The sequence below is a fragment of the Aegilops tauschii genome, chromosome 5 (assembly GCF_002575655.3).
Source record: "Aegilops tauschii subsp. strangulata cultivar AL8/78 chromosome 5, Aet v6.0, whole genome shotgun sequence".
NCBI lineage: Eukaryota > Viridiplantae > Streptophyta > Magnoliopsida > Poales > Poaceae > Aegilops > Aegilops tauschii.
In genome coordinates this window covers 30,099,148-30,111,616 of record NC_053039.3, presented here as the reverse complement: position 1 = coordinate 30,111,616, position 12,469 = coordinate 30,099,148, and the positions used below count along the sequence as shown (strand labels likewise).

The 12,469-nt window shown below is 49.7% G+C and overlaps 1 protein-coding gene across 1 annotated transcript; it reads right to left on the bottom strand.

The window, feature by feature from the left end:
• Window positions 1-1,380: 1,380 nt before the first annotated feature.
• Window positions 1,381-12,004, bottom strand: LOC109760349 (uncharacterized). The gene is made up of 3 exons (XM_045228109.2): window positions 11,342-12,004; window positions 4,844-4,863; window positions 1,381-1,565 (listed from the first exon to the last, which is right to left on the bottom strand). The coding sequence occupies exons 1-3, from the start codon at window positions 11,854-11,856 to the stop codon at window positions 1,381-1,383; spliced, it is 720 nt and encodes a 239-aa protein (XP_045084044.2). The 5' UTR covers window positions 11,857-12,004.
• Between the last annotated feature and the right edge of the window lie 465 nt (window positions 12,005-12,469).

The following is a 12,469-nucleotide window of genomic DNA, read 5'->3' as shown; positions in this document are numbered from 1 at the left end:
GAACTTCGTAGAGGCGAGCAAAAGTTCAAGTTGGATGCACGCCATGGATGAGGAGATGAAGGCGATCGAGAGCAATGGCACGTGGACTTTGGTAACCCGACCTCCGAACCAAAAGGCGATAGGTTTGAAGTGGGTTTACAAGTTAAAGAAGGACACGAAGGGTGCCATTGTGAAGTACAAGGCAAGACTCGTTGCAAAGGGCTACGTACAACGTCAAGAAGTTGACTATGAGGAGGTGTTTGCATCGGTTGCTCGAATTGAGACGGTGAGAGTGCTCCTAGCTTTGGCAGCACAAGAGGATTGTAAGGTTCATCATATGGATGTTAAATCTGCTTTCCTCAATGGTGACCCCATAGAAGAAGTGTACGTGGAACAACCCCTCGGCTACGAGATGAAAGGAGAAGAAGGGAAAGTGTACAAGCTCAAGAAGGCACTTTACGGGCTAAAGCAAGCGTCAAGAGCTTGGAACTCAAAGTTAGACCAAAGATTGGTCTCAATCGGGTTCAAAAGATGTCCCCTCAAAGATGCAAAAGACAGTTTACCAAACACCGAAGAACAGGTGAAGGTTGAAGACGCGGCCAAGGAGGAGCGCTGGCGTCAAGTTACGGATGAGCCGACGACAGCAAAGACGATCCCTGGGATGCTACGAGAAACGACGAAGGCAATGCCAAGGGTAAAGCCTATGAGCAATCGTGTATGGGATCCAGGTCGTACCGAGGATGTCGTGCTTAAGGGGGTGAATGTTAGAGTTAAGCACGAATCCAAAATTGCACGGCACGTGCATGTGTGTCCTAGTTTGGTTAGTATTGCAAACCGAGTAGGATTAGCAGTACTACACCAAGTAGGATTAGCATTAGGCTATGTTTAGCATATATATATGCGTCTACCCCCAGCCCTTGTAATATCACAACGAAAATAGCAATAAAGAGAAAAAGCCAGGAGCGACAAGCCCCTGTAGCTATCATCAAAGTCTCCCGATCAGTTTATTCCGTCGCCAAGTATCCTAAGTGTTTCGCCGACTACCCCGAAGTTGATCGATCAAATCGATCTAGCTAGCTTGTACGAGAGTCCCGGCTAGACACGCACGTACGCTGTTCACACGGAAGATCAATCAAGCTGTCTGTTTGCTTGCTAGCTGGCTTGCACGTACTGCTCCTGCTGTTTTGGTAAATTGATCCATCGATCAAAAGCCAACAAAAATTGTCTCTAATATGACAGATGTTGTGTAGCCTTACTCCATTTTCTTCTCCTTTTGAACTCGATTGTTTTTGCTCCTTGGTTCCTCAAAGTTTGGAGTGTCCTTAGTCGCTTTCTCTGGCTCTTCAAACTCGGCGCTTGTAACCACGCTTCTTGCCCTTCTCGTCAGAATCAAGTTTAGACTCAGATTCCAATTCCGAGGAGGAGGATGAAGACGTGTTGTCCCTTCTTCTGCTTCGCCTTGCATCGATGATTTCTATCCTCCGAGTCCAACGAACTGTAGCTTGAACTGCCGCTTTCAGAAGAATACTCACAGCCACTCGCTGATGATTCGGAGTCAGGGTCAGTGTGTGACACCGAAGCACGATGTTTCTGTTGGAAATATTAGCACTTTTTCGATTAGACTAATTCATGAGTAAACAGTAAGCATGGCATAAAAGGTATGCATCTCATAGCTATACCTAAGCATACTAGCACGTACGGAACATATAAGCGAACCATCTATGAGCAGCACAAATACGGCTAGTACAAGTACGAGTAAGCGAGGGATGAACAGATCGTACCCTCCGGTTGGCCAGGCCAACGCGGCGGCGGCAGCAGCAGCCGCCGACATCGACGGCGGCCTTCTTCTTAGCGTCGGCGTCGTAGGCCATGGTGTCGATGCAGGGGAAGTAGGGAAGCAGAGGCGAACGGAGTTGGGGACTGATCGGGAGCAGTCGCGTCGAGACGCTCCCCAAAAATATTATTGCCGTTCTCCCGGGCAGGATCTCGAACAACAGGGTTCCGGAGGCACCTGCTCTCCCGACCAACCGTGCACGCGGTCGTCGGGATGGGGTCACCGGAGGCAGCACAGAGTGAGGAACAGTAGATAACGGCTACGCCACACGAGAGGGAGGGAGTGAACCGAACTAGGTTACTCCACTGGCCAGAGACTTCTTATATAGTCCGCCGGGGAGGAAGTTGTGGGCCTGGTGGAGGCCCACGACCGAGTCGACCCACTCTCGGAAAGGGGTTCGTCGTTCCGGCAAGGGTCGCACTCCGCAGTCTAACGTCTCGGACAGTGGCCCACCTGTTAGCGACTCGTTAATTAATCCCTGATTAATTAACTCGTTCCTGAGCGGCAAAAATAAGCTTCGGTTCGGCTCATTCCCGCAACCCGCGGCGCGCGCGTGTTGTGACGAGGCGAGGCGGGCAGCGGAGGAGGAGGAGCGCATGTGTACCACTCCTCTTTCCAAGCTCCCAATGGCAAGTGGTAGAGCAGTCCTTATAAAGGGGTCTCAACTCTCCTCAACTAGCAAGGTGAGACTAAACTTCTCACCACCTGCCATCTCATACATGGGCCTCAAGATTAACCAGGGATTAGTGTCTTATATGGGCCTAAGCCCATCCATAATCCAACAATCCCCCACCAGATCTCGAGGCACATAAGTTTGTCAACTGTTCCAAACAATGTTTGATATACCAGAATTTTCAGTGAAGACTGTTAAGTTGAACTTCCACCTAGAGCAACAGGATTAGACTTCTTCACAACTGAACAATGGACTATGCCTTGAATTGTCAGTTTGGCGTGCAGAAGTTTCGCCTATTGTCAGCTGATACGTGGATGCCGAAGGCTAAACCCCACGGGTGAAGCTTATTAGTCATACTCCGTACCTTCTCATGAGCTTACTAGAGATTACCCAATCTCATAGACTGTGACCAGCAGTCGGGCTCACATAGGTGTGTTCCTCCAAAGAATGCTCTGTAGATTAGCATCTTGCTTACATAAGCTTTGGAACATATTATGACAAAAGTCAGTCTGCCTTACAGAATTGAGAGTATTGTGCGTCTCAAACGGAATGGGTTAATTCAGGATACTCTCCTCAGTTGACCGCTGGATTATTTTCCCAGGTCCTAATTCAGGGGATCTCCGATCACATAGGTTGGGTTACCCCCATGGCAACTTACGTGGGTCTCATACCCATCTCCCTCGATGCATTCTCTATCACTATCCGTGATAGCCCTTTCGTAAAAGGGTCTGCCAGATTCTTAGCCGTCTGGATATAATCCAACGCTATCACTCCGGAGTTTCTTGATTTTTTGACAGATTTCAATCTTCTTCTTATGTGCTTTGTGGATTTCATGTTATCCTTTGAACTCTTAGCCTTGGCAATCACCGTTTGATTGTCACAGTTCATAAGGACAGCCGGCACTGGTTTGTCAACCACCGGCAAATCCATCAAAAGCTCTCGAAGCCATTCTGCTTTGACGCATGATGTGTCTAATGTTGTGAGTTCTGCTTCCATAGTCGATCTGGTTAAGATCGTCTGCTTGCAAGACTTCTAGGAAACAGCACCACCACCAAGTGTGAAGACATGTCCACTTGTGGCTTTCATCTCATCAGCATCAGATATCCAATTCGAATCACTATACCCCTCAAGTACCGTCGGGTACCCAGAATAGTGAATTCCATAGTTCGTAGTACCTTGCAAATAACGCATCACTCGCTCAACAGCATGCCAATGCACATCTCCCGGATTGGAAACAATCTGGCTCAGTTTGCACACGGCAAATGAGATGTCAGGACGAGTAGCACATGCTAGGTACATCAATGAACCAACCACTTGAGAATATCTCAATTGATCTACAGACGTGCCTTCGAACTTTCGAATCCGCACGCTAGGATCATATGGTGTTGCAGAAGGTTTGCAGTCCGAATATCCAAATCGGCTCAAAATCTTCTCAACATCGTGGGATTGCAAAAGTGTAATTTCACCCTCAGAATTTCTCAGTAGCTTGATGTTCAAGATAACATTAGCCACGCCCAGGTCTTTCATCTCAAAGTTATGAGATAGAAAAGCCTTGACCTCCTCAATGACCTTGAGGTGGGTCCCAAATATCAGTATGTCATCGACATACAGACACATTATAACTCCTTCGCCCCCACCATAGCGATAGTATACACATTTGTCAGCTTCGTTCACAACAAAGCCAACAGATGTCAGAGTAGTGTTGAACTTCTCATGCCATTGCTTAGGCGCTTGTTTCAGGCCATACAAAGATTTCACTAGCTTACACACCTTTCTTTCCTGACCATTTACTACAAAGCCATCCGGCTATTACATGTAAATTTCCTCGTCTAGCTCTCCGTTAAGGAAATCCGTCTTAACGTCCATCTGATGAACGAGAAGACCATGCGAGGCAGCCAAAGCGAGTAACACTCGAATAGTTGTCAGCCTAGCCACAGGTGAATAAGTGTCGAAAGAATCCTCTTCTTCTTTCTGGGTATAACCCTTGGCCATAAGCCTAGCCTTGTACTTCTCAACAGTACCATCGGGCCTAAACTTCTTCTTGAACACCCACTTACATCCCAATGGTTGACAACCATAAGGACAATCAGTGATTTCCCATGTCCCGTTAGCCAGGATGGAATCCATCTCGCTACGGACCGCATCCTTCGAGTAGTCAGCATCAGGAGATGCATAAGCTTCTGAAGTGGAACTGGGAGTGTCATCATCCATGAGGTACACGAGGAAATCATCACCAAAAGACTTTGCAGTCCTTTGTCTCTTGCTCCTAACAGGAGCTTCCTCGTCATCCTCCGTGGAACTCTCATCACTTTTATGTTCATAATATTCCATTGGAATGGCAGGTTCAGGAGTCTAATCAGATTCCAGTCTAGAAGTGCTTTGCATATCTCTCATGGGGAAAATATCCTCAAAGAATGTAGCATCCCTAGACTCCATGATCGTACCGACCTTCACGTCGTGTACATCAGATTTCATCACTAGAAATCTATAGCCAACGCTATGCTTGGCATAGCCAAGAAAAACGCAGTCAACGGTCTTTGGTCCCAACTTGCGCTTTTTGGTTATCGGCACATTGACTTTCGCCAAACGGCCCCAAGTGCGCAAATAAGAGAGTGTAGTTCTTTTCTTTTCCCATTGCTCATAGGAAGTGGTCTCATTATCCTTTGTGGGAACTTTATTCAGGACATGACATGATGTCAATACAGCCTCCCCCCACCATGCCTTGGATAAACCCGATGTATCTAACATGGCGTTAACCAAATCAGTTAGAGTACAGTTTTTCCGTTCGGCAACCCCGTTTGACTGGGGTGAGTAGGGAGGCGTCCACTCATGAATAATACCATGTTCCGCATAGAATAAATCAAACTCATTAGAAAAGTACTCTCCACCACGATCAGACCCGACTCGTTTTATTTTCTTCTCAAGTTGGTCCTCAACTTCAGCTTTATAGACTTTAAAGTAGTGTAGAGCCTCATCCTTAGTATTTAACAAATACACATAGCAGAATCTAGTGGAATCATCAATCAGAGTCATGAAGTATTTCTTTCCACCTTTAGTCAACACACCATTCATCTCACAGAGATCTGAATGTATGAGCTCTAATGGTGCCAGGCGTCTCTCCTTCGCAAGCTTGTGAGGCTTACGAGTAGGGGCGAATCTACTAGGGGTGCTTTAACAGGCTTGAGCCCCCCCTCCAGAACTGAAAAAAGGTTTTTTACTACTAGTCTCAAGGCCCAACTCAGCCACATGCCAGCCCAACCCAACATATATTTGCATGATACAGACTTGCATAAACTTTGAGCCCACCCTCTATTTTCTGTCTAGATTCGCCACTGCTTACAAGGTTGCTTAGCTTGCACACACGCATGGCACTTAGAGCCTTTGGCTAAAGTGAAACTCAGGATTAAGTCCATCTTAGCTAGCCGCATCATACAACCGAAATTTATGTGACAAAGACGTGAATGCCAAACCTCAGATTTGTTCATATTAGAATGAATTTGGTTCACGACTTTATTACAGAAATCCTCCAGGGAAAGGCGGAACAAACCACCACAATCATATCCTTTTCCAAAAAAAGTCCATAACGAGATACGACTACTTTGTTAGACTCAAATACTAACTTAACCCCTTCTTTACATAGAAGGGAGCCACTAACAAGATTCTTCTTTATGGCGAGGACATGCTGCACGTTCTTCAGTTGCATGATCTTTCCTGAAGTAAACTTCAGATCTACCGTGCCAACATCATGAACAGAAGCATGCGAGCCATTCCCCATCAGGACGGAACAATCTCGTGCGACCTGGTAGGAAGAAAACAAAGACACATCAGCACACAAGTGAATATTGGCCCCAGTGTCAATTCACCAATCGGTGGACTGACAAACTGAAAGTATGGTAAACAGATTACCATACCCAGATGCTGCATCATTGTTGCTCAGAGTGACATTCACAGACTTGGAGTCCTGTGCTGACTTCTTGTACTTGTTTGGGAACTTGTTTGCCCAATGTTCCTCTGAACCACAAGTAAAGCAGCTATCTCTCTTTTGTCTTTCTTCTTACCCTTCTTTCTTAAAGGTAGTATGCTGCTGGACAGAGTTCTTTCCCTCGAACTTGTGGAAGCTCTTCTGCACTACATTGGCGCTAGAAGAACCCTCTGCCCCTTTCACGTGTGAGTCCTTTGCTCTTGAGTTCTGCTCGTTAAACCTAAGCATACTAGCACGTACAGAACATAGAAGCGAACCATCTATGAGCAGCACAAATACGGGTAGTACAAGTACGAGTAAGCGAGGGATGAACAGATCGTACCCTCCGGTTGGCCAGGCCAACGCGGCGGCGGCAGCAGCAGCCTCGGCGTCGTCCGTGGCCTTCTTCTTAGCGGCGGCGTCGTCGGCCATGGTGTCTATGCAGGGGAAGTAGTGGAAGTAGAGGCGAACGGAGTTGGGGACGGATCGGGAGCAGTCGCGTCGAGACGCTCCCCAAAAACCTTATTGCCGTTCTCCCGGGCAGGATCTCAAACGACAGGATTCCGGAGGCACCTGCTCTTCCGACCAACCGTGCACGCGGTCGTCGGAGGCAACACAGAGTGAGGAACAACAGATGACGGCTAGGTCACGCGAGAGGGAGGGAGTGAACCGAACTAGGTTACTCCACTGGCCAGAGCCTTCTTATATAGTCCGTCGGGGAGGAAGTCGTGGGCCTGGCGGAGGCCCACGACCGAGTCGACCCACTCCCGGCAAGGGAGTCGACGAATCCCGGCAACGCAAGTCAGCCCACAGTCCAACATCTCGGACAGTGGCCCTCCTGTTAGCGACTCGTTAATTAATCCCTGATTAATTAATTTGATCCTTAGCGGCAAAAATAAGCTTCGGCTCGGCTCATTCCCGCAACTTGCAACCCGTGGCGCTGTAACACCCTGAGAATCATGCTACAGTAACCCCCTGTGATTAAGCTAATCATGTTGCTAAACAGGGCTTGATCACATTTGAATCACCTTCCTTTCAAACTCCTAGCTCAAACTTCAAATATAATTAAAGTGAAAAATAAAAGTTTTCAAAAATTCAAACAAAAATGTTCAGTGGGTGCTAAATAATACACTGGTAATTATGGTGGAGAAAACACATTTTTATAAAATGTCTAAATACTTTTAAATGAAATAAAACAGAAAAGGGAATAAGCAAATAAAGAGAAAACAGAAAACAGAACCCAGGCAGAGAAAAAGAAAAAAAAGGGGAAAAAGGCCCGCTTCCCCCCCACTGCCCCCCCGGCCCAAACTGGGCCGCAGCCGCGCCCCCGGCCCAGCCCACCTCCTCCCTCGCCCCTTCCCTGTTCCCCCGACCGGGTCGGAACAGGGGCGCGCTGCCGCCCAACCCCCTCGCCGGCACCGACGCCGGAGGGGATAAGGTCGCCAGCTCCCCCGCCTCCTCGGGCCTCCCTCCCACTCACCCCGCTCTCCCTCTCGGCCCCCGCGCCTCCCTCTTCCCTCCCCCGGATCCGCGCCGCTCTCCTCTGCCCCACGCCCGACGCGCTCGCCGCCGTTCCCGTCGTTCACGCGGCCACCGTGCCCCACTCGCCACCTCGCCGTGTCGTACGACGTCGCCGCCCTCGACTGCACCCCCTCCGCCTCTCCGCCGAAGCTCGGAGCCACTGCATCGGCCTCCCCGAGCTCGCCTTCATCTTCGGACGCCGACGACCCCCTTCTTCCCCGGCGACGACCTGCTGCTACTAAGCCACCCACGGGCCTTTCTTGCGCCGCGCGGTGAGCTCCTCTACCTCCTCCCCCTCTCCGTTAGCTCGCTCGCGCTCCGTAGCTGCTTCCCCGCGCGCGCCCGAACGCCACGCCGCGGAGCTCGTCGCCGGCGTGTCTCCGGTGACCAAATGGTCACGGGCGTTGGCCCGCTAGCCCGACCGCACCGAGCCGCACCCGCCTAGGTAGTTAGTTCGGCCGTTCGCGCGCTCTAGCGTAGCTTCCGTCGGGCACCCGTAGCACCTCGCCGCCGGCGAGTTCATAGCTCTCGTCTCCGGCCGTTCCAGCCCCTCCGACCACCGCCGTTGGACGCGCGACGTCGAGCCGCGTCGAACGCGCCAAGCCCCGCCCCCGCAAACCCACTGTGGGCGAAACCCGAAGCACACCCGCGCATCGCCGCCGCGTTGGAGCTCGCCGGAGCCCCTCTCCGGTGCCCTGCCGACGTGGCCGGCCGGGCCCCCCTGGCTCACCGCCAGTGGCCCCCACGGGCCCCAGTTGACTGGGTTGACCCAGTCAACTGCTGACTGGGCAGGCCCAGTCACTGACATGCGGGCCCCGCCGCAAAATTTAAAAAAAAAAGAAAAGAAAAAGAAAATGTTTTATAAATAAAAATAATTAGTTTAAATAATCTCTCACTGACAGGTGGGCCCATTAGTTAATTAACTAAAAGTTAATTAGTTTAATCCTCTGTTAACCCACTGTCTATGACAGGTGGGTCCCCCGTGTCAGTTTGACCAGTCAACCCGGACTGTTGACCGCTGACGTCACTCATACGTCATGCTGACGTCATATCCCTTTTTCTGTTAATTAAATAATTCCAGAAATTCAAATAAACTTTGAAAATTTATATCTTTTAAACCGTAACTCGGATGAAAATGTTTTCTATATGAAAGTTGCTCAGCACGACGAGACGAATCCGAATACGCAGTCCGTTCGTCCACCACACCTCCCTAACCTATCGAACTAGCAACTTTCCCCCTCCGGTCCGTCTGTCCGAAAACGTGAAACATCGGGAATACCTCCCGGATGTTCCCCCCCTTCACCGGTACCACCTACTGTCGCGTTAGGACACCCCTAGCACCGCTCACTGTCATGTCACGCATCGTCATGCTTATGTTTGCATTGTATTTACTGTTTCTTCCCCCTCTTCTCTCCGGTAGACTACGAGACCGACACTGCTGCTGCCCAGTTCGACTACGGAGTCGACGACCCCTCCTACTTGCCAGAGCAACCAGGCAAGCCCCCCCCCCTTGATCACCAGATATCGCCTACTCTCCTCTATACTGCTTGCATTAGAGTAGTGTAGCATGTTACTGCTTTTCGATATCCTATTCTGATGCATAGCCTATCCTTGCTACTACTGTTGATACCTTTACCTGCAATCCTACATGCTTAGTATAGGATGCTAGATTTCCATCAGTGGCCCTACATTCTTGTCCGTCTGCTGTGCTACACTATCGGGCCGTGATCACCTGGGCGGTGATCGCGGGTATATACTTGTATACTATATACATGACACATGTGATGACTAAAGTCGGGTCGGCTCGTAGGAGTACCCGCAAGTGGATCTTTGTGGCGGAGCGACAGGGCAGGTTGAGACCGCCTAGGTAAGAGGTGGGCCTGGCCCTGGTCGGCGTTCGCGAATACTTAACACGCTTAACGAGATCTTGGTATTTGATCTGAGTCTGGCCATTTGGTCTATACGCACTAACCAACTACGTGGGAGTAGTTATGGGTATCCCGACGTCGTGGTATCAGCCGAAGCTCTTTTGACGTCAGCGACTGAGTGGCGCGCGCCGTGTTGGACCGCTTTGACGTAACCGCCGTGATCGTGTGGGTTGCTAGGTCTGCTCGCGGCCGCGTTCGCAACGTGCAGGTGTGCTTAGGGCGATGGGCCCAGACCCCTGCGCGCATAGGTTTAGACCGGCGTGCTGACCTCTCTGTTGAGCCTAGGTGGGGCTGCGACGTGTTGATCTTACGAGGCCGGGCATGACCCAGGAAAGTGTGTCCGGCCAAATGGGATCGAGCGTGTTGGGTTATGTGGTGCACCCCTGCAGGGAAGTTTATCTATTCGAATAGCCGTGTCCCTCGGAAAAAGGACGACCCGGAGTTGTACCTTGAGCTTATGACAACTAGAACTGGATACTGAATAAAATACACCCTTCCAAGTGCCAGATACAACCCGGTGATCGCTCTCTAACAGGGCGACGAGGAGGGGATTGCCGGGTAGGATTATGCTATGCGATGCTACTTGGAGGACTTCAATCTACTCTCTTCTACATGCTGCAAGATGGAGATGACCAGAAGCGTAGTCTTCGACAGGACTAGCTATCCCCCTTTTAATTCTGGCATTCTGCAGTTCAGTCCACTGATATGCCCCTTTACACATATACCCATGCATATGTAGTGTAGCTCCTTGCTTGCGAGTACTTTGGATGAGTACTCACGGTTGCTTCTCTCCCTCTTTTTCCCCCTTTCCTTTCTATCTGGTTGTCGCAACCAGATGTTGGAGTCCAGGAGCCAAACGCCACCGTCGACGACGACTCCCACGGCACTGGAGGTGCCTACTACTACGTGCAGGCCGCTGACGACGACCAGGAGTAGTTAGGAGGTCCCAGGCAGGAGGCCTTGCCTCTTCGATCGTTGCTACTTTTGTGCTAGCCTTCTTAAGGCAAAACTTGTTTAACTTATGTCTGTACTCAGATATTGTTGCTTCCGCTGACTCGTCTGTGATCGAGCACTTGTATTCGAGCCCTCGAGGCCCCTGGCTTGTATTATGATGCTTGTATGACTTATTTATGTTTTAGAGTTGTGTTGTGATATCTTCCCGTGAGTCCCTGATCTTGGTCGTACACATTTGCGTGCATGATTAGTGTACGGTCAAATCGGGGGCGTCACAGGCGCGCGCGTCAGAGGAGGAGGAGCACGCGTGTACCATACCTCTTCCGAAGCTTCCAATGGAGAGTGGTAGAGCAGCCCTTATAAAGGGGTCTCAACTTTTCTCAACTAGCAAGGTGGGACTAAACTTCCCACTCTTGCCATCTCATACATGGGCCTCAAGATTAACCAGGGATTAGTGTCTTATAAGGGCCTAAGGCCATCCATAATCCAACAGTTTCCTGTTACTCTTTACCTTCTTTCTCTCAGATTTCTCGTTCTTCTGCTTTGCTCCCGTCAGCTTCGTTTCCTCCTGCATCTCCTTCTCAAGATCAGGGTTCACGAACTGAGAGCAAGCCGGCAGCGACACTTTCTTCTTCAGCCTGGGGTTCTTAAGCTGCTCCGTCCTCGAGGGTCGCGAAATGTAGACCCGTTCGTTCCTGCACTCATACGTCCAGTGCCCGGGCTGGAAGCACTTCTGACATTGGCCACCAGAGGAAGAAGTTGGTACGGCATTTGGCCTCACACCTAGCCTCACAGGCTGCTCCGTGCTCATCAGATACATCTTCCTCTTGGCTTCCTTCCTCTCTTGCCAGTGGCTTGGCCCCTCTTCCTTCTGCCCATAGGCATTGACATTGCGGGCAGCAGCTTCCGCGGCACGTTCAGCTTGAGCCCTGCTCAGTCCCTTAGCATTTGAGACGGCCCACGCCTTTATCCGGTCTGCCGCGGCCTGAGAATTATTTCCAGACATTTTGATGCACCCAAGAAGAAAAGGCTGTATATAAGATAACCAATCTCAGTATCCTGCAAGGAAAACAAGCTCTATTGTTCAGTAGTGGAGTCTGGAGTGAGGTCCCAAAATAAAGATCCAGTTAACAAAACTATCACACAGGCAGAGATTCCGACCCTCTTTTTGTTGCAACTAAGTAAGCGGTATTCTACATGCATGGTAATGAAGATTTCATGCTGTCGAGCCGTTAAAGATGGCATTGTTAAACTAAGGAACATAGTGTAGTGTGGCAACTCAAAAGTATTCAGTAGCCAACACAAACAAACGACAGTCTATTTGCATATCCCTTAAACGACTATTAATTTGCTGCACAATACTTACAAAACAACAAAGCCGACGACTGAAAACAAGAACTTGTATATATAGTATACGCAAGGGAATAAGTCAATAACTAGTAAGTTGGTGTTCACATATATAGGTTAAAATTGGACCTATATATGGAGATTTTGGGGCAACTTATCAATCGACCAGGCTAAATACAAGTCAATTGACCAAAGTCCTGTGACCCAACTCGCAATCTACCGCCGCCACACCCCAATCCTAGGTGCCGATCTAGATGGTCTGTACTGTGCCG